The sequence below is a fragment of the Solanum dulcamara genome, chromosome 5, assembly GCF_947179165.1.
Source record: "Solanum dulcamara chromosome 5, daSolDulc1.2, whole genome shotgun sequence".
NCBI classification, from domain to species: domain Eukaryota; kingdom Viridiplantae; phylum Streptophyta; class Magnoliopsida; order Solanales; family Solanaceae; genus Solanum; species Solanum dulcamara.
Genome location: NC_077241.1, coordinates 72,310,469 through 72,333,313, shown reverse-complemented (window position 1 = coordinate 72,333,313; position 22,845 = coordinate 72,310,469). Strand labels below are relative to the sequence as shown.

Genomic DNA, 22,845 nt, shown 5'->3' with positions numbered 1-22,845 from the left:
GAATATGGAAGCAGTTTGCTCATAAAACCTCAACCTTGGTCTTTCTCTGTTTGCAAAGCTAGTTCTGACTTTTCTGGCAAGAATGAACTTCTCTTGCATTCTTAATTCATTGCTAGATATTTGAGAAAATAAAAAAGCCAAAAAGGGGAAGGAACGGGGAAGAGAGGGTTTAAAGGATGAAATTGTACCTTCAATGTCTGTCATCTGGCGCCTAGTCCAGTCCTTATTGTGTCATCTGAATGAAAAGAGCATTAATCTTGACTGCAAAGTCTAGAGGGTTTCGGAAAGCTCCCATATCTTTTTTCAGATTATCCTTGGTCCAGACGAACATTGCATTATCCCATGAAATCTACAACAATCCCACTTCATTCCAGAATATAATTATGAATCATAAGATCATAAATACATTTGAGTTTCAAGCTATTTCAGCTGTGCTTACTTTCATAAAAGAAGTAGCAATTCATTTCAATTTACAAGAAAAAACCTTGCAACAAAAAACTATGGATACGTACCTCTATACACATCCTAAGTAAACCCAAAACTAGATACAGGAAAGTTCCTAATCATTCTCCCCAAGAGTGAGAGAAACAATAATAACAACTTTATAAACACCTTGCATCTAGAAGCTGAACATTGCGAAGAAACAGCAAGTCACCCGATTGCCTTATGAACCTTAACTTGGGTGATTGTGCCGGCATCATCCCAACAGAATGATCGAATTGGTATGAAGAAAGATGAATGTGAGAACTGTCCGCTCAGCCGACAATTGCCAGTAGGCTCTGTCTTACTGCTGGAACGGAGCATATAAGAGAGCCAAATATACCAGTCAGGGCATATGCTATAGCGCAGAATGGAAGAGCTTCAGGTTCCTTAGCTGACAAAGCTGCTGTTCCGAGCCCATGAGCACTTAAAACAGAAGAAAAATAGTCATTAGAGCAATATTATACAGCTTTGATCTTCTTCTGTGTAAATTTTTCAACTCATAATTTTTCTCAGATATAAAAATCCATCCAATTAATTAAATATGGTTTTAGAGTTTAACTCAAACTGTTGATCCTAGAAGAGGAAAACTTGTTATCGTTAACTGAGGTAGCAAAAGCCAAATTGTTATAGCTCTTTTTACTGCCATCTAAAGCATTTGATAAAATTCTCCTCTTTTTTTTTTCTTTTCAAAATGGAGCATTTGATATAACTCTTGAATGGAACCGTTCTCTCACTATAAGCTAAATGGCTAAGATTGCTATCTGCACAATGAAATGGCTGCTACCTTGATGCAGTTGCAATTCCTCGAGCAATAGGATCATTGAAACCAAGTTTATCCAGCACTGCCTGAACAAAATTTGCTCCCACCAGACCAGTTAGTACAACGACAGCTGCTGTTAGGGATGAATTCACACCTGAATATCACACATTCAAGAAGAGTTTAGCATCTTTTTCACTCTCGATTTCCAGATAATCCATGTTTTGTCAAGCTTTCAGAGAACAAGATCATTAAGGAGATGTTCCTGACCTTCAAATAGAGAAACAATGCTGAGAGCTAGTGCGACAGTTATGCATCGTGGTAGGATCGATATAGTCAAATTTGGCTCCAACCCAATCAGCCGTCCAATAAGAGCGGTTGAATACAGTGAAAAGAGAGTGGATATAATGACAGAAGTGAAAATCTCAGCAGCATGCCGTTTAACAAGCTGAGAGTAGGAAATAGATAATTAGCATTACCAAAAGACAGGAACAGGTGAGAAGCTGAAAGAGAGTGAATCCTCTGAAGGACCACCCATCTTACATTGGCTGCAAGTCAGGAAGGTGAGGGATAAAAGGAAAAAGTTTATGTTTGTAAGAAAAGTGAAGGACAAGCAAAACAACTCCAAATGTATCAACCGCTTGGTTTGGAATGTCATTGTTCTTTTAGTTTTATCTTTTAAACCATTAGTAATTTGCCTTTTTTTTCCTTGTTTTGTTCCATGCTTGTGCCATATACATCCTTCCTCACCAGTCACCCGTAAACATTAAAATTCTTCTATAACTTTGAAGTTACTTTAAATTTCTATCCTGTTAGCAGCCTTAGTTGCAGCTCATTTCCAGTTACCTTTCTTTGCTTGAACATTGAGAAGGCAAAGGAGATGATAACTGATCCCAAAAATCCCATGAGAATGTCCCCTGCTCCAGGATTAGATGCGGCCTTTGTAAGATAATCTCCTGAATATATAAGCAACAGAAAAGTACAATTTGATTAGCTGAACGGGACAAATGATGTTGTTCAGAAAGTTCGACATCCCATGCCCATAATGCTGATGTATTACACAAGTAAACAAACGGGCAGAAACTGTAACATCTTACTATATATACAAGTAGAACGTTTTAAAGTAACAGTTAAGGAATTTTGATTTCTTGAACTCTAAAAAATGTTTATGCACGAAGTCTCCCTTTTATCTCCTTTTTCTCTATCATCTACCCATGGAAATCGTGGCTGCCCCTGTTGCCTAATTATTCAAGATCCTCATTCTCAAATCTTGTTTGGTGGAAAATGGATGCTTATGCATAGAAGAGGATTTTTTTTTCTATTATCCAATTTGAGCCTGCGTGACCAACGGTTCAGAAAGTTTTCTAAACAGAAGGACCTTTAACGTGAATGACACGGTTATATCTTGCAATTCCATGAGTTTCTGCCAGGTCACAAGCCTAAGGCCAATGATGAAACACAAATCACAGACTATTTCAACTGTTATGAGCTAATCGAAGTTGATATAGCTATAGCCAAGTCAACTTTTATGTTACCAATGTAAGAATAAGAAAATAAATTATAACATAGAAGTAAGATCTTCACCAAGAACTAGATCAAGTCCAGACTTAGAAAGGTATCCAAAGGCAATTGCTGCAAGATCTGCAGATACAGCACAACAGATGATTGGATGGAAAACCTTCTTTACAGCTGATGGAAGCCTGAGGATATAAAGCTTATGAATGTACAGACCAGATGAACAAGAAAAACGAAGAAAGTTTACACGATAAACTAAAAAGTAGATTTATTCATTCTGAGATGCTAAATCATACCCTGATCCAACTAGGTAGCCTAAAACAGTAGAGGAAAGTAGAAAGGGTAGGCATGTTCTAGCACTTGTTCCCAGCGCTGTTGGATAGTAAAGTGCACCAACAAATGATGCCAAAAAGATCCCACTCCAAGTCCACATCTCCAAAGAAGAAAAGGGAGAAGGCTTTGCCATGGGCTCAGCAGGTATCATCTTGGTCTTTACCATTTTCCTCACTGATATAGCTGTGAAACCCGCAACACAAAGAGAAGCCAACCAGCCTCCAACTGCAGAGAAGTCAAAATCAGTTACAGTCTGTTGGCATGAGGAAATAAACTTACAAAGAGGGAGAGAGGAAAAGGAAGGAAGCTGAATTTTTTATAACCATATGTGACATTGATTTGGTCTGGTTTCGGTGTTACCTTATTTTCCCTTAGTATTAATAATTTAGTTTACCATTTACCCTACCTTTTTATAATAACTCTACCATGTATCGTACTTTTTTATACATAATATTGTAAGCTTACTCTTCAAATTGCTGGTGCGTGGTATTATGAAACGACAAGAAACATACAATCTATCAAATCGGTGTATTCATCAAAACAATACATTTATGACAACCATTCAAACAAGCTGTAGGATAATTTGTTGAGCAGCTTACAATATGTTAAGGTGCAAGTTAGTAGAAACATGTTCAACTCTAAACAGGTCCTACTGAGCTCAATGTCCAAAAAAACTTTGTTTATTTCATAGGAAGATATTCAGTCATGAATAACTAATAGCATTTTCTTATACACATCAACTTAAAGTGTGATTATTAATTAGCAAAGCACGGGCCTCTAGAAGCTAAATAGGAATCAAACTTAAAGTTAGTTGATCTTAAGAGCTCTTACTGCTAAAGAACCAAAAGTGTTGGGATTTATCGGATAGTTAAGATATGGTACCTAGTATGAAACAAATCTTGGCCCCAGAAGCTGCAGGAACATCCTTGATGGCAAGAGGGAGAACAACCAAAGAAGGTACATAAAACAATGGAAGCCATCTCTGGATAAACAAAAGTGCAGGCTCAAAAAAGTTCATCAATCCTTCTGCAGCCTTAGGAACAATGGAGTCAAGAATCGTTAGAACAGAAAATGTACAAAACATTCCAAATAGAGCACTTGGGAACTTAATAGCAGCTTCCACAAATGCTTTCTTTAACAATTTATCCATGGCCAGTATGATTCCAAGTGAAACTACTAAATGCAATGCTCCAAACACCTACAGCAAAACAAACACCCAAAAACATCAAATTTCAAGCTTTTCATAGCATGTTTGTCCAAGCTTCTGGCAAGCCAAAAGTGTTTATTTTAGAAAGTTGAGGTATTTGGCAAAGCTTTGGGAAATTGTAAGTACTTCCGAGCAGTAGTAGCAAAAGCTGTTTTTCAGAACTCAAAAAAAAAAAAGTAGCTTTACCCAATAAATTACTGCTCTAATATTCGCAAAAGTATTTTTCAAATTGATTAGTCAACACGAACTGCAAGCACTTCCCAAAAAAAAAAGCATATTTTACAAGTTTTGGCAAACATGCTATCAATCAAAATTTCATAATATGAAAGTGGAAAAGATTTAATCTTTTGCCTTGTTTGGTAATCCTGTGGATGTAACACTAGTGTCTGATCCCATGGATCTGACAATAAGTCTTCTACTAGAGTGAATTCTCTTAACACCCATTTCATGGGATAGTGAATTTTGGACGAAATTTGTCTTGATAGGGACTTCATTAGATTTCTGAGAATGGATTATAAGTGGGGTTTGTAAAGATTTGAGCATTCTTTGAGAGAGAGTTGTTGGGTAATGGAGATTGGGGAGAAATAAACTCCTTGGAACAGCTGAAGCTGTTGCCATGGGGAATCTTGAGAAGAAGAGAATGTAGTTAGTAAATGTGGAATCATTTCTTGAACTGGAGAGTTAAGAAATTTGTGTGGATGTGAGAAGTAGAAGATGATTCTTATTCTCTCCATCACATATAAAAGAACGAGTGACTCTTTGTCCCCTACAATACTATAATCAGTTTTGTTCGTTGCCTCCTTTGTCTCTATTCAACTTTCTTAAATTATTTGGATCCTCAACTTTGCTTTTGTTTTTCCAATCTGCTGTATTGCCAGTATTAGAATCCGACTAATTCAAGAAAAATAAGTAGATCTTTTAAGAAATCATTTTTCGTGGAAAATTCCTTCATACTAAAACACAAGTAATTTGTTTGACGAACTTTTAAAATCTGATTATTTTGAAAAATATTTTTTTGTGGTAGAGATATTTTTGAAAAAATTACTTTTGGAGAATAACATTTTGTGTTTGATTGATCAATTTAAAAAATATTTTTACTAATATTGGAGCAACAATTTATACTTGACCAAGATTCGAAAAATATTTTAGAAGAAAAAATAATTCAGCTTCTGCTACTACTCAATCTCATTTTTCTTTTCCCTAAAGATTTGATCATACACCTCAACGGTCTAAAATAAGCACCTTTTCTTCAAAGATAAAAATAAAAATGTAAGCACTTTTTGCTTCCCAAAAATATAACCAAACAAACTATAAGTTCCTTTGAACAACTTTAGAGTTATGGACTAAATTTGAAGAATTGGTGAAGAAAGGTTAAAGTAACAGTTAGCAAGAAGTGTCGCCCCATTATCCTTTAGAAATCAATAAAGGGGCAGCCCAATGCAGCTCCCTCTGAGAGCCTAACATGTAACCATTGTTGATTCATTTAACAAAAGGCATAGGGCCAGAGTTCTTGTTATACCCTGCCTTTGTAGTAAAAATTGAAGGTTTAGCAAATATGTGGGCAGCCAGATTCTAGTTTTTCACTTAAGAGGTAAAGAAAACATTTGCTCTCAATTTCAGGCAAAATCCAGCAGATCAATATGCTGGACGAAGGGATTATTCGATACATTTTGGCAGCTATAAATGGCAACTAGAGCTGCTGAAATCATAAAATTGATCAAGAGTGTCCAACTGGTGTTTCCCCATTATTTATTTGCATCTACAAAAGAAAACAAAAAAGTATCTTCATCTATAACTGATTTCTTCTGTGTTTCACAGGTGCGTGAACTTTGTTGGTCAACTCCAGAGCTCAACAGTTGATGAAGATGCTCTATAATTTGGAAGTTAATAAGTTCCTTAACTCCTTTCTAAGAATCTTCCCAGCTACAGACCTGGGTATGGAAGCTCTGAAGTAAACTTTTCTAATCTTCTTGAATGGTGCAACCTGTTATAAAGAATATGAAGCTATTAGCTGGAGGTGTCAGGTGCCTATATACCAAGCATTCGCGGTGCACCATATATATGTATTCTTGAAAATCATAAAATTAGTCATGTCATACTAGCAGGGAGACGAATGGCTCACTGCCAGATGAAGCGAGAGAATGACACAAAGAAACCCGAAAAAACAGACAGTGAAGCTGACTATTACCTGGTTAGAAACAAAGTCGATTACATCTGTTTGGGAAAGTGCACATCCATCTCTCTTGACGACAAATGCAACTGGAATTTCTCCAGCTTCCTCATCTCTGGCTCTGAAAAATCAATTAACAACAAAGTGGATGAGAGCGCTAGCAACCTGACCATACTAAAAGTGGCAGAAAGAAATGATGTTAAGCAATCATCCAAGGATCAGCATGGAAGATTTGGTGATAAAGAACCAACGTGGATACTTTTACTGACATTGCCTTCAATATCTTCCACAAATTTTGAGTAAAGACCGTAAATTTTACCATGCACTTATTTTTACTACTTAATGATAACACCTTCCAATACAACTAAAATTATTAAAAATCCAAACATCTGGGCATGCTCAGAATTACAGTCTGATTCCTTTTCATCATATCTTCATAAACAAAAAGAGTAGAGGAAAAGCTCCTTTTGGTCTGGTTGGACAATTCCCGTGATTCAATATATTTCATGATTGAACAAACCAGTGGCACGACTCGCTCTAGGTACAAAGTGATGAGAGCATAACTTACTACATCAGTCTAGATACCAAAAAGATGTGCAGGACTACCAGATATACTCTGAGCCAAATTGATATAAGCAGCAGGATATCAAATTTCTTCTGTGACTCGAGCAAGAGTATTTATCGCGAATTCTATTTTAAGGAAGTTCACTACTCCCTCCATTCCATATTAAGTGAATTTTTGAGGGATTTTTCATTGTTCAAAATAATTGAATTGTTCAAAGTTCAAGATAGATGTTTGAAACTTTTTCCATATTTGCCCTTTCATTTATTGAAGTTTTATATTTTCTAGGAGATAAATCGCACTACTTGCAAAGTTATATTTATGATTTTACAAAGGGCAATAGTGGAAAGTATGGTTCAAATTATGTCCTTGAATGTTTTTCTTAATATGTGTGCATTGCCCCACAAATTCACTTAATATGGAATGGAGGGAGTATCATCTTTAACCACATGAAGGAATAGTTGGATGTGATTGAAAAATAAGTTTTCCCCCATTCATGCTTCTACCAGACATTACATGTTGGTGTCCATTTTTCCAAGCGAGTCACCTTTATTTCGGATTTTTCATATTTGGCATTCCCTTCTTAGGAATGAAGTTCAGTGTCATCGAAATGGTATCTATGGAGGATGAATTACTAATTAATATTCAAATTACATGTATTCCTCTTAACAGGTTTGCACCAATATCTGAAGCACCAATCAAGCTTACCCTGTTACTCCAGCATCAATGATATCTGGATGTGAAACTAAGACAGCTTCTAAATCAGCAGGAGCTATCTGCAAAATTATACACAGCAAGAGAATCCATCAATCAATCTCGACAAAAAATTAAAGAATGTTTGAATTAATAATGCAAGCCTTAGTTCTCATGGTAAATTCTCTGATGCTACTCAAACATATGAAACATCGAGAAGAAATTGACCCATGAACTACAAGTCAGATCTATATTTATCAATATATGATATCAGAAGCAACATAACAAGTTTCAGATCTCAGAAAATAGGCAAGAACTCCAATACAAGAAATTGAAAGATCTACCTGAAAGCCCTTATATTTGATAATCTCTTTCAGACGGTCAATGACATAAAGATATCCTTCTTCATCAAAATATGCAATATCACCAGTATGAAGATAACCATTGTCATCAATCATAGACTTAGTAGCCTCTAAGTTATTCAAGTATCCTGGAAATTGAAGCCAAAGACAGAATTTTTACTACTTGTTTAGAGAGCATAAATAGTAGTAAAGCCAAAACAAGATATACGGTTGGCACTTGGCAATAACTTTGCAAATCAGCTTTTGTTAATCATTAGCTCAAACAATATCATACACATCAGAGACACACTATGGTTATATGAGCTAAAAGTTTCACAGTTTTTCACCTAAAAATCTTTTTAAAAAATCTAAGGATGATGCATATCCACCAGAAAATATCTTACAAAATTTAGCTGCTTAGAAAATTATGTGATGATTTAGCAGCATAAAGAGCATTTCAGAATCTTCAGATAAATAGAACCAGTAGCATTAGAGAAACTAAGTACCTTTCATTACACCAGGTCCACAAAGCCAGAGCTCGCCCATGCAGTTGGGAGGTAACGTTGAACCGGTGACCCAATCCACTACTTTAGCTTGCATGTTTGGAGCTAGAAGCCCTACCGAAGAATAATTATGCAGCTTTTCAGTATTGTAACCACGTGTTCCAATAGCAGTTGACTCAGTCATGCCATATCCCTGGACAACAAATTATGACATATTTTTTCTGAAAAGCGAAAGCAAAACAAACAGATAATTTTGCCATTTCCATCTCTTTGGATGAGTAATGCTCCAAGTTTGCAATATTCTAACACATCTCCAATTGCCAATTGGCTCACGGGACAGTAGAACCAGAAGAAGAAGCAAATATTTATTGTTGAAGGGTTAAACTGAGGTAAAGAGCTTTGATTAGACTCATATCTATAGAAAACACAACCCAATTGAATTTTTCCCTAATGTGTGCTTTAAATGATGAGAGAAAGTAATCTGTTTTCATCCATATCAAATAGAACAAAAAACGAAAAAGGGAAGTTAAGCAGATCAAAGAACATAGGACTAGCACTTCTACTTTGAACTAACTAGCAACTTTGTCTTTCCAAAATGGTAGCTACCTTGACATATGTGGTAAGCTGCATCCAACTGACAGCCAATGATTTAGGACACATACCTGAATGAAATCAACATCAGGGAGAGAGTGAACAAAGTCTTCAATGGATTTTGCGCTTACTGGTGCTGCACCACATGAAACCTGTTTCAATCTCTTCATACTGCTCGAAGCACCATCCTTTGCTCTTCTAGTCAATGCCATTAGTAATGGTGGGACTGTGGGGAAATGAGTGACATTGTATCTTTCAATAGCTTTCACCATCTCATCAGCATCAAATTTTCTCATCACAACAATTGTAGTTCCCAATGACAACAACCCCATCACAAAGAGAGAAAGCCCATACACATGAAACATCGGCGTAACATCCAAGTACACATTCTCAGTACTCGAATATTCATATTGTGAAGCTTCAAACCTTACAAAAGTTTCCACCATGGCTATGAAGTTCCCATGAGTCAAGATAACGCCTTTGCCCGCACCAGTAGTACCAGATGAGTACAGAATTGCTGCTGTATCTTGCTGACTTATTTTAGGTCTTGAATCCCAATTGAGATCACAGGAAATCAGCTCATAAAAAACAGAACTTTCACTACCATTTGAACCAGAAACCAAAATTTCTGGCACCCCTATGACTGGAATATCTAATGTAGACAATTTATCAACTTTATCATTAGTAGTAAATGCCAAAGTTACACCACAATCAAGGGCTTGCTTCTTTATCTCTAACAAACTACTGCAGGGATTCATAGTGGTTACAATTGCACCAAGAGTCAAAACACCCAAAAAAATAACAGGGAAATGAATGGAATTAGGGAGGAGAATCAAAACAACATCACCTTGTGAAACACCCCTTTGATGAAGACTACTAGCCATGGACTTAACCATTGGGTAAAGCTCTGAATAGGAAATTGAAATGCCAGAAGTTGAGTCCACAAGAGCAGAAATCCCACCATGTTTGTGAGAGAAAATGAAGGAAACAACATCAAGAAAAGGGTCTTCAGGCAGTTTTATGGAAGGGTGTTTGCTGCTGTATATACCTGTTTCAGCACAGTACCAAAAGGGAAATGACCCTTTTGGGTCAGGGGTTTTAGAAGGGTTTTTCTCAATTTCGCCATTCCCACTTCCTTCACCCTCTGTGGCATGGGAATTCAATTGGGTTTTCAAGAATGTTGCCATTTTGATCACAAGAAAGGGTTAATTAGTGTTGTACTCAAAATCAAGAAATCCCACTGCACTGCATTTATAGAACAAAAAAGATCTAGGCTTTGCCATTTTATTAGGTAGGAAAAATTACTTACTAAAACACAACACAAAAAATCTAGGCTTTGCCATCGTATCAGATTGTAAGATTAAAGTCGGAAATTCAATAACCAGAAAATTGATCAATCTCTTTTATGGAATAAAGGAGGAAGGATTCGATTCCACTGACAGATTGTCTCCGTTAATAGTTGGGCTTGTTTATGTCATTTCCTTGGTATATTTAACGGAGCCCTACTGCTATCAATTTTGACACGTTCATCGCTTACGGAAATTCCACGTAAATATGTCTTTTAATTTGATATCAATTATTATTTATGTCTTTTAATTCTGAGTATAGATAAATAGATATTTAAATTTATATACAATTCAATAAGTAGTCATACACATCGTATAGCGAATTATACAAATATTGTATAGTAAAATATACAAACACTATACAAAAATTGAGAATTTTATAGCGAATTATACAAACATATACAAACGTTGTGCAAATTATACAAACGTTACTATAACTATAATTACGAATTGTAATTAGCAAATTATAGCTATAGAGCATAATTAAGATATCTTTGAATGGATATATGCGAAAATTCAAAGAATCTATTCCTATGAAACCTCATCTTTTCTAATTTTATGTGATAAATTTACAAGATGTCTTTTACGCTAATAATATTATTACTAATTTCTGGACAAGCTGCACGTGTATCTAATCCAAATTGCCACAAAATATAGCAAATTATTAATGAGTTGAATCAATCACTTCATCCATTTAATATTTATCAAGCAAAGAAATTAAAAACAGTTTCGGTGGCCATCTAAAAAGGCTCTCCCACATTTTATCTCTTTAATTATTTTTTATGACTTCAGTTTTATCATTTTAATGAATTAGATTTACAATTGTGCACAAAACATACTTGTATGAAGGGTAAAAAAGTACTTCAATAGATATTTTATAACAATGTTAAAAATAACTTGTCTTTAGTTAAGATCTTGATTCAGTGTTTAATTCGATTATCATCAATAAATCTTGATAAATGACATTTTTTCCCACAAAGAGTATCTCACTTGGTAGTGTTATGCTGAAATTTAGTTGTTGAAATATACGTATTTGAAAGTGTACGTCACATATATATTTTTAGAAAAAATTGATTCCACTATATGAAAAATAAAACTAATTGATTTGATTTCTGTTAAAAAAAAAGAAGGAAAACTAAACCCAAATCGAACCACGACCCCAAGTGGGAAGTTGATTGATGGAGGAATTTTATTGTTTCTTTATACAAAAATCTCCATTTGTAATATTTGAAAGTTGTAATTTTACATTAAAAAAACAACTAGAAGGAAAATACAGCCTAAAGTTATCTTGAGAACAATGTACACGCTGTGATCAAGTGGAGGTAGAATGTACAAAAGCTTTATCCGACCTTTGTGGGAAACTTGAGTCTCTGTATTAGTTTTATGCAATGCTTCAACCCAGCTTCATTCAAATTCAATATTTCCGACACAGAATATACATGTAGATTTTTATGTAGTTATCCTAAAAATTTCAACAAAATACTATAATATCTACAAATCCATAAACTTTAATATAATTCAATACTAAAAATCTTAAAAGTCGAACCCATCAAGTTAAAATCCTGCACAGGCCGAGTCTAAGACCTTCCTACTTCACCTTGATGTCTTCTTCTTAACAAAGAAAGAGGAAAACAACACATGTATTAACATCTCAAAAAACTTGTAAAAAATAATAATTAAAGAAACACAAATGCATTTACATTGATGGACAAAAATTACAACTAGAAGAGCATGACCTGGTTAGCAAAATGTTAAGCTGGTCTTAAGTAAGGTGGTTAAGGCAATTGAGTTGCTAAACATCAATCAAACTAAGGATGAAACCTGGCTTCAATAATGATATTCGTTATGCTGATACTGCAAATCATGGTGATATTGTGACTCGAAATCATAGTGATATACATGACTGGTTTGTTCGTATTCGTAGTGAAACAAATCCCCTGGTTGTCCGACTTCATAGTGCTGGACGTTATGAGATGTTTGAGACGTCCCAGATGGCTCGACTTCCTTGTGATCTTTGGCATCATGAGTTGGGGATGGAGAACTGAGTATGCTCAGCGGAGGGCTGGGGCTGTCAGGAGGTGGCTTTTTGTCAATTTTAACGTCCTCCAATTCAATCTCTTCAAATGAGTGGAAAATAGGATGTAGATATGCATCAGCCAAGTACGCTTTCAAGTTGGTGTCGGATTCAGAAGATCGGTCTTGCGAGTCCTTTTCCATTGCTTCCTGAAATTCAAGAGAACATTTGAGAGATGTATTTCCATTACTATTTGTTGAAGATATAAGTACATAGACTAGTGTATGTTCTCTCTATCAGATTAAGCTTTTAGACAAGGTTCCCTCTAATTAATAATCAAAACTGTGTTCCCTCTGTCAGCTAAAGCTTTTAAATGAAGTGGTCGCAAAATTCATCACGAAGAAATATGATGTACCGGAAGCATGCATTATATCCCAAAAATGTGTTGACAAAAAATGTATATATGACTAGCAAGTGAAGTTTACCTCAATGGGGTACTTTCTGAATGCAGGTTCAAATCGACTCTTACAATACTTGTGAAATGTTAAGGTTAAAACAGGCAACACCACGAGGAACGGGGTGGACTTTGCAGCTTTCTTTGTGCTCAACAGACCCATCAGAAGCAATTGAGATATTACTAAGCTTGCTATAATGCGCCCATGAACGTGGGGCCAAAACGCAGCACAACTTTCATAACGTTGGTTGTACACATTGATCACCTGTATAAAAATAACTAATAATCAGAAATTTTTGATGATAAAATTAACCAGATAAAGCTATGTTCTTGAAATAAGATACTATGGTATTCTCTCCATATGATGGACTGTTCAAGATTTAACATGCCAAGGGAAATTGCCCTGTATATATTCATAGAATTGATTAAAGGGAAAATGATCAAAAATGCCCTTAAACTATTTGAAATGAACAAAAATGTCTTCTGTTTATAGTTTGGTCCAAAAATGCCCTTACCGTTTATACTTTGATCCAAAAATGTCTTTATTATTATTTAATGGGTCAAAATGCCCCTATTGTTACAAAATGGGTCAAAATGCCCTTTTACAAATAAATATATATTTTTTTTTAAAAAAAATTTGTTCCTTATAAAAATATTACTTTTAAGGAACTCTACTCTTGTTTTCTAATTTTTTTAAACCACTTTAAGTATTAAAAATGTAGTAAATGTAATCTCATTTGATCAATTAAAAAAGAATAATTTCATGTACTCTAAGTTTTATCGGATAATATATGTCATATATATAAGATCATAATAAATTCATCATTAATTATTATTCAAATAACGATAAAAATAATTATAATAAAATAAGAAATATTTTTTATTTTTTATTTTTTTTATAATTGAAGTAGAATAAGCATTTGCTAATAAAAGAAATATTATTAGGAAAAAAGCATGTTCAAAAAGAAAATAAATAATATATTTATTTGAAAAAAGACATTTTTGACCCATTAAATAACAATAAGGGCATTTCTGGACCAAAGTATTGATGGTAAGGGCATTTTTGGACCAAATTACAAATGGAGGGCATTTTTGTTTATTTCAAATAGTTTAGGGCATTTTTGACCTTTTTTCCTTGATTAAATGGTAACATAGATATATAAAAAATTAAATCAAAAACTCACTGAAACTTTTATAAATAGTATGTCGATTCCAACACTCAAAAAATCTATTGTTGTGAACACGCGAACTACATTCCCCATAATTTGCCACACATTTCTTTAGGTTACTCAAAGTTTGATCACCGATGCAATGAACTACTCTAATAAATTGTTTCAAAACAACGAGAGCTCCTTCTAGCTACATGGTCTAATAAGGCTAATAAACAAATCGAGAAGTTGAAAAGAAAAGGAATAAAGGAATAAGGACTAACCTGATGACGATAAACAAGATAAGCAAAGGCAAAGAAGACCAGTATGAAAGGAAGAAGGATTGGAGTAACCACAGCATATACTATTCCCAGAAGAAAGTATAGTTGAAGACTTGGAAGTGTCTCGGGAAAATCTACACTCCCAGGGTCCATTGCTCTCTCCACGTCCCTTTCAGTTTTCACAAGGAACATGTTCTTCAGATGAAAAATAACCAGAGGTTTCAATCTGAGAATTTCACCAGCGATACCAGCCCAACCGTCAACCATTATATATGTCATAAAGAAAGTTGCTTTCATTGGTATTGATACCCCTATATTTCTCGGTATCCTGCATGAATTATTGCAAAATGCTCAGTCACTAATTAATCACTATAATTTTTGAATTATGAGAATGGCCTAAATTACCATTACGAGTACTGGAGAATTTCAGCAAATCACCCATTGACATAGTGATCCAACAGGGATTGAGAGAGAGAGAGAGAGAGAGAGAGATTACTGAGTAGCTGATTCGTGAAGGAAAGCATGAAGTTGCTGGAAAGCTGTCCCTGCTACTATGCTCCCCAGGAATACATTGACCAACATAAAATAATAGTATTTTGCAGCTGTTCTCCTCTCAAGCACTGATAACGCCACATGCCCCTCGATCTTTGACATAAACATCAGAATGGCAGGAAGAACAAACAAGAACACTTTAAGAGCTAAACCAGGAAGAAAACCCTGTAGAAATGACTTGATAACCTTCCTGCAAGGATTTCCAAAAATTTTGCTTCACAAGAAACTCTTTATAAAAAATTACAACATTTGTCGATATAAAAGAAGAATTAAAATACTAGTAGATAGAAATAGAAGAAAAGAAATTAGTCAGGCGTCTGAAAAATAATTGGTGTCCTTTTTCTTTTTCTCTGACGTAATACGTAAACTAGGAAGAGTTCATACACAGAAAGTAAAGTGGGATGTAGTAAAGCGCATATAGTCTCAAGAAAGTTGCTTAGACATTCATCAAGCCTACTGTGTCTTCATAATTGAAATCTATCTGCTGAGATCAAAAGAAGCAGCAGTCAGTCACCAAGATCATCTTAGATGGCATTTTCTTAGGGAGATCAAACCAGCTGATTGGCTAAAGTTCTACTGTTGCTTAGCACTTGCAGATAAATTAAAGAGAAATATCTGCACAATGACAATCAGAAAAAGAAAATCCATTTCGGAGAAGGTCCAGAAAAATGCTAAGCATTTTGATAAGTTGACAAGAGTAGAATCTTATTTGAAACTAACGCAGAGTTACCAATGTATTTGTAACAAATATGGTTGCGAATTTAAACACCAACCAATACAGGATGTGGCACTGCATACTGATATTTCCTCATTAAATCAACTTTTCGCACAAGGCATGAAAGAACCAGATTACTGCATTAAGCTAATCAATATGCATGATGACATGGCAATATTCAAGCAGGTTTTGATAATGACAAATGTGAACCAGGTTCACTTGTTGGAAGGTGAAGTATGAAGACGCGGGAACTGTACAAATTCTTATTAAAGTCAAAAACTCGAAAATAAGGAAGCACAGCACAATGAAACCCCTATAAGGAAAAGTAATAAGCTGAATATTTACTTTCCTTGTAGGACTCAACTAGGTCTTCATACAAAGGCTATAAAAAGAAAAGATTGTTCACAAAGAGAGAGGTGGCTTTTGCAAAATCTAAAATCGAGCTTTTTGTCAAGCAAGAGCAGTGCAGCATTCATAGAGCAAAGTAACTGAAGAAAGAAGAACTAGAGTAACGTTTTCTTTTTGAAAAGTTTGTGTACTTGAATTTCTACTTAGGGTTGTTATTGAGTGATAATTCTCTAAGGTAGAAAGTGGGGTTTGTAATAAGAAGTGGGTTTGACTTCTTGGGAGAGTTTAGTTAGCGGTTATAGTTAATCGTTAAGAGTTAAGAGTTGAGGTACTAGAGTTAGTCCCTTTGATTATTGAGTTGCAATCTAAAATCGCTCGTTGAAGTTAGTGAAGTTTGGCGGAAATCCTACAAGGTGTAGGTTGTGGTTTTTCTTTCCTTGAGCAAGGAGGTTTTCCACAATAACTTTGTGTCTTGTGTTAACTGATTTATTACACTGCTACTCACGCAAGAACCTGGTTCTTGTTATCGTTAGGTGGTCTAGGTTTCTTCAATGCATTTTCTTTGAAAGCGGAGAAAATGTTCTTACCATTCAATAAGTGGCCTGAGGAAAGGTGCAACCTTTTCTAAGCCTTCCAGATTAGCCAACGATTGCACAAAGGCAATAGGTATCATGTAAAAGAATACCAAAGCAAACACTGCCACAGAAATCAAAAGCTTGCGGAGGCTGAGAGAAAAAAAAGATATAGACAGATTGTTCCAGTATATGTCTCGTGGTTCAGGTGCCCAATTAGTCAGCCACAATGTTGGGTTCTTGCTTTGCTGTGTTTGTGCACAAACAGCTGCGCCACATCTTGAATTAAACGATACAAAAGCAGCAGGCATGATAGATTTTGAGTCCTTGAGAATGCTATCACGTTCCATTGTCAACTAGAAAAAGAAACATAATACAAAGGATAAGTCAATTGGTGAAAAGGAGCCTGTATTAAAGCTTAACTTGAGATGCACCTCTCCTTTCCAAAGACATATGCTGGGGAGGGAGAAAAAGGACAACTTTATGCCACTAATATAACAAATATAATAAAGATGTTGACTAGAATTTTCATTTGGCCAAGGACAACAAATAAGATAATCAAACTAGCAACTAAACTCACTCTTCTATCAAAGTCCTTAAGCTGCTGTTTGTAGTAGTCAATAGAATCAATTCTCTCACCCCAAAGTCCAAGGAAGCCTTTCTGCAGAAAAGAGGAGATATGACATGCTGTTAAAACATTAATAAAGTATAAAAAAGATGAAAACCACAACATGAGAATTTTATCTCCTTTTAAAAAAAAAACGGTAGCAGTACCATGAGAAGTTCAAGCTAAAAATGTCACTTTTCCTGAGTTCTATCAGCTAAAAAATACCTTTTTTGTTGGCCTCTTTTCTGGGTTTCTTTCAAACTTAAGCTGGTTGTAGTCCAGCCAATTTTGAAGCCTAGCCCTTTTTCTGACAAGTCTGGCAAACTTGTTGGCATTGTAGACAGCCTTGTAAAGACAAGACCAAAGCAACCACATGAAGTAAGAAAATCCAGCTCAAGAAGAGGTAGTAAACACCGTCTCACTAAAAAATGACCAAAAATTACCCACTAGAATGACATGTTACCTGGTGACAAAGATAGTGGTTTGGATGGTTCTTCTTAAAGAAATTTTCAACACTATCTGTTATTGCGCGTTTAGATTCATGAGGAACATTCCTAACCAGAACCTGAAAGACAAGATATGCAAAGGCTGATTGTAAAGTGGACTAAATTTTATCTCAAATTCAACACGACAGAGTCTGTAAACCTGTAAAAACAAATTTTCTATCTAAGTTTGGTAATTTCTTCAGCTCATGGATAAAGAATATAAAACTCATGAACAAGGAAACCAGTCCCAGTTTACCCACCGTGAACTGTTCGGCACGCCTGTCTTGTGAAGCCAAAAATTTTAATCTCATCGCAGCTACTCTACCATATTCCTTGTACAGCATAAAACAGGTCCAAATCGTGAATAAGTATTCCATTGCTATGTGGACAAAGAACCTGATTCATGTGAACAACCAATTGCAGCTCCTTATTAGCATAAGATCCAACAGGAATACACACAGAACAAGAAAATTCAAACAAAAAGAGGACGAGACAAATTAAAGTACTATTTCGAAGTTACGCCATACATATCTCCGTTCCTCTTGACAATTTGTCAACTACTCATTAACATTTTCCTTTATTTTTTACCCTTCAGCAGAACATAAATATTTCTCAAAAAATGCATGCTGCAACAAAATAAGTCACTCTGCATTATATCATTGATTCTACAGATCTGAGCGTAACCTTATCACCTACCCAATCCCTTACAAACGTCTTGGGGCTAACGTGGGATCCGCTCAAGGACCTACTGGTTTAGGTAAATATCTAATGTAGGCCCTTCTTTCTAAAAAGTGGAGTTTTGACAGGGCATCCTGGTGCACTACGTTTCCGTTGTGCGGAGAGTCAAGGGAAGAGTCGGACCACAAGGATCTAATGTACGCAGCCTTACCGTGCATTTCTGCAAGAGGTTATACCCACAACTCAAACTCGTGACCTCTTGGTCACATGACAGTAATTTTACCAATCCCTTCGGAAATCTCTCTAGTAATATTTTCTCTTGTCTGCAGACAGTTTCTGGCAGAAATAAGTCCTACCATTACAAGAACATTGACTTCAAAGGACTCTTCTATCATTCAACCTCCAACTTTCTCAAATCCCTTGACCAAGTGGAAACATGGTCCAAAAAGAGAAAATAAGGCAGTTGAAAACCTCCAACAATGTTATATGCACACAATTGCAGATGTGATCAATCTAGATTTCTTTTTGGGCCAGTAAAATACATAATTCCAGAAAAGGATGTTCCAAAGGCGACAAGCTCATGCACGATCCAAAAGAAAACAGTTTAACCCATAAGTCATACTGGACCACAACATGAAAACAGTAGGCTTGTTTTCTTGACCTTACAAACCAAGAATTAACTAACTAGTGGCAGTCAATAGTTAACTAAACCGAATAAATATGTTAATTTATAAAGTCAAGCCTGTCAACATAACCATCAACTTGAGCAGTTGGATGAAGTAAAAACGTTGAATTACAGATGCAGTCAGAATCAGATGTTAAGACAACAAACCTCGTGACAGAAAACACTGGAAACCGTATATGAAATGAAATTTGCATAATACCCAAAATCACTAGCTTCGATCAACATTAGTTCAAGGTGCTTTCTACTAGCAAACAAGCCCCCCCCCCCCTCCCAACCCACCCACCACCACCACCACCACGCACCAGCAGATGCAGTCAGAATCAGATGTTAAGACAACAAACCTCGTGACAGAAAACACTGGAAACCGTATATGAAATGAAATTTGCATAATACCCAAAATCACTAGCTTCGATCAACATTAGTTCAAGGTGCTTTCTACTAGCAAACAAGCCCCCCCCCCCTCCCAACCCACCCACCACCACCACCACCACGCACCAGCAGTTAGCGGCCCGACTTTTCTAAAAGACAAATTGAAGCATCACCCTTCTAAATCTCTGAAGGAGCAACACACACAATTTACATTTGGCTCTTAAAGAAGGAACTTTGTGAACACAATTCCCTTTTCCAGGAACTTCCAAAAATTTATGCCACTTTGTTTTTTAACATACTTCTGGTGCTCCTCAATAATTTCCCTGATAAGTAAATGTTCCGCTCTATAATACTAAGCTTTTAGACAACAGAAATCATAAAAAGCAATAACAATATATAAGGAGACGAATCAGAGTAAGCAATGGTAAAAGCGCAAATTTAGCTTTCATCATTTCTCAGAAACATATATACATGCATGTGCTTATTGTAGATCAAATGAGAGGTAATGATTCAAGAGGAGACTTACTTCAAGGATTTGGGTTTAATATTGGATATCGAGAGCTTATCAATATCACTTACGACCAAATCTTTGCTGAGGAAAAACAATATCCCATCTGACACGTTAACTGGAATAAGAACCAGAAGTGCCACAATTGCAGTTGGCACAAAAATTTTCAAGCTGGCAAAGACAAGAATGCAGGTATATAATCAGATTAATTTTAAGCAGCAGCTTTCATTGAATCTAAAGAGCTAACTGATATGAGACCTCAAAAAGGAAAAGGAAGAAAAGAAAAGATGATACAAGGCAATATGCATGCAAATTTGGGAATTGATAAGACTGTTTACACTATGTTTTTCAGTTCACTCTAGACTGCTAGAGTACACTATCTTATGTGGTCGAATAAGATAGTAACTTGCTCTCTAAACTACAAACAAAAATGGATCAGTGCAACAGGAAAAGAAAAGAGAAATAAATTGTACACCACTTGGAATTAGACTCTGGATAAGGAGAAAAAAATTGCTAATCAAGCAAACAAATTAACTACCATAGAAATTCTTGAGCAGGGAAACTGCAAAAGGTACACTTTAACATATAGAGATTTTCAATAAGTACTCCCTCTGTTGCAGTTTATGTGAAGGGAGTCCGGACTACTACTACGAGTCAAAATACTTAATTTCGACTATTAATTTGGGTATAGGGTCTTCAAATTTTTTAAAATAAAGTTCACATTTGAAAATTACACAAAAAATACGACAAATTAACATAGCTAATGGTTCAAAATATTTAAGAAGTTTGAGAAAATTATAGTCAAAGAAAAATCTGGACAGTACACAGTAACACCTTCACATAAAATGTGACTGGAGGAAGTAAGAAACAAGAGAAAAAAGAATATTTAACAACTGCAAAGGACACCAAAATGGAGATGATTTCTGTATTAGTGGGCCAAAATTGAATTGGGGAAAACTAAAGTTCTCATCTTTATTCTGAAAAAATAAAATCTAATTGAGGATTTCAGTCTATCTTCATATATGTAATTCTAAAGCAAAGGAAGATTCCCAAGCTAATTTCTCCATCAATAGCTTCCCCTTCCACCCTTGATAAAGAAAGGGGAGCCAATTTAAGTAAATTCTGAAACTTATCAGCAGAAAGACCATTAAAATTGATCAATTGAAAAGGTTTAAGCCAAAATATTGGATTTTTCGACCACCCCAGATAGAAAATTCCAAGAAAACTTAAAGCAAGACAAAAAAAGTTAACTTTAAACAGCCAAAAACAACAGAAATCAAGAAAAGAGAGGGGTTTTTTCATTCCATACCCAAGAGTGTATATCCTCAAGAAAACAGCAGAATCAAGGCCAGCATGTTCAATAATTTGAGCTTCACTCATCTGCATAGCTTGAGGCATCCAGTTGAGGAAAGTAAGGTAAGTCTTGAAATTGAGATTAACAAACTTCCCCACAAAATTCCCAACATGCCTAGGAGCACTCCTCTTCCCATTAATGTACCACTTTGGGAAATAAACCCTGTCATTGATTGGCTGAAGTCTAAGCAGAGCAAAAGCCAACAAGAATGCAAAAGCACCAAGAATGTTGATAAATGCTGAAACCCCAATATCACTAAGAGTTGCCATAATCTTAAAACAATGAGAACACAACAAGCATCACAAGTCTAAAGCAGAAACAAAAGTTGGTATTAAAAAGGAAGATTGGTATATAAACAGCAAGTATAAATAAAAGAAAAGAAAAGAATATATTATTTTTTTTCTGGATGTAGTGAAGTTTTATCAATTGGCAATGGTGAATGCCTACAGTCTTTTTTTCAGTTTTCAATTATTTCCTATGATTTGTATCTTTGTGGGGTTCAATAAAAATGGTTCTTTTTTTTAGTATTGGGATTTTGGGCAACTCTAGAAAAAAGAAAAACAGACCCTCCTAACCTGTTTGCTGACTCTAGACTTCTAATTTAATATTTAAATTTTATAAATTTTAAAGAAAATAATTTAAAATATATGTAAATTATCACTTAATTTTAAAATTATTGAATTTGATTGATATGTGCTACTTTATCTCTATTTTATGTGATATGTGTTATTTTTGGACAAAGTAAAATTTAAAAAAAAAATTGCAACATAAATTAAATATATACTATTATAATATTTTTTTAAAGTCATCAAATTTGGGAGTTTTCTATGTTACTAATGTCAAAGAACCATTGTAATAATTACAAATCCCTGATTAATCGCCGTAACATTGGCTTCATTTAAGCACTCATGTTAAAAGTTTTCTTTTAATTTATCTTTTCTCTTTTTAAGTACTACCTTTTTATTTATCTGATAAAGTTTTCTTTTATTTATTTTCCCTTTTTAAAGAACGTGCTCAGATTCCAGAAGTCACCAGAAAGGAACAATTAATTAATGTTATACAAGAACATTCCATCATATGGTTGTATATAATTTTTAAATTTGTGAAATACTTTTGAGTTGTTTATTTGAAAATTTACTCTTTATAGGAAAGTTTATTTTATTTTTAAATTTAACAGAATGAGAAATTTGTTCTGTTAACAAGTCATTAAAATTTTAAGAATTCCATTTCATACAACTTTTACAGAAGAAAAATAAAAGATGTAAATAAAGACAAGCATAGTGATAAAATGGATAGGATTGGAAATCAATTAGGTTGCATGTGGATCAAGAAAAGAGAATATAATAATAACATAGTTGTAGAATTTTTGGTCCCTTGGCTTTGTGGATATATGAATTATTAATTTTTCCTTCATACAAAAAACAAACACATATATTGTGTATTAATTTATTTGTTCATTTATTAATTAATCCATATATATTTTAATGGAGTATTTGTTGAAAGTAAGAATATAAAGGAACTTTTGGGTTGTATGGGGTTGTTACTAATGGTTTATATTTATTTAGAATTATAAT

The 22,845-nt window shown here is 34.9% G+C and overlaps 3 protein-coding genes across 3 annotated transcripts; all 3 read right to left on the bottom strand.

The window, feature by feature from the left end:
* Positions 1-350: 350 nt before the first annotated feature.
* LOC129889664 (plastidal glycolate/glycerate translocator 1, chloroplastic) lies at positions 351-5,016 on the bottom strand. Its single transcript, XM_055965066.1, has 8 exons — positions 4,647-5,016; positions 3,971-4,286; positions 3,052-3,313; positions 2,825-2,940; positions 2,087-2,196; positions 1,511-1,688; positions 1,268-1,397; positions 351-906 (listed from the first exon to the last, which is right to left on the bottom strand). Exons 1-8 carry the CDS (start codon positions 4,911-4,913, stop codon positions 756-758), a joined length of 1,530 nt encoding a protein of 509 aa, XP_055821041.1. The 5' UTR covers positions 4,914-5,016; the 3' UTR covers positions 351-755.
* An 855-nt stretch (positions 5,017-5,871) lies between these two features.
* On the bottom strand, positions 5,872-10,598 carry LOC129889662 (4-coumarate--CoA ligase-like 6). The gene is made up of 6 exons (XM_055965065.1): positions 9,227-10,598; positions 8,568-8,757; positions 8,065-8,210; positions 7,736-7,803; positions 6,484-6,586; positions 5,872-6,279 (listed from the first exon to the last, which is right to left on the bottom strand). The coding sequence occupies exons 1-6, from the start codon at positions 10,340-10,342 to the stop codon at positions 6,166-6,168; spliced, it is 1,737 nt and encodes a 578-aa protein (XP_055821040.1). The 5' UTR covers positions 10,343-10,598; the 3' UTR covers positions 5,872-6,165.
* Positions 10,599-11,991: 1,393 nt separating this feature from the next.
* On the bottom strand, positions 11,992-21,749 carry LOC129889660 (CSC1-like protein At1g32090). Its single transcript, XM_055965063.1, has 11 exons — positions 21,227-21,749; positions 19,936-20,088; positions 17,938-18,073; positions 17,656-17,757; positions 17,418-17,537; positions 17,166-17,246; positions 16,601-16,941; positions 14,895-15,140; positions 14,402-14,726; positions 13,001-13,234; positions 11,992-12,724 (listed from the first exon to the last, which is right to left on the bottom strand). Exons 1-11 carry the CDS (start codon positions 21,538-21,540, stop codon positions 12,329-12,331), a joined length of 2,448 nt encoding a protein of 815 aa, XP_055821038.1. The 5' UTR covers positions 21,541-21,749; the 3' UTR covers positions 11,992-12,328.
* Positions 21,750-22,845: the final 1,096 nt, after the last annotated feature.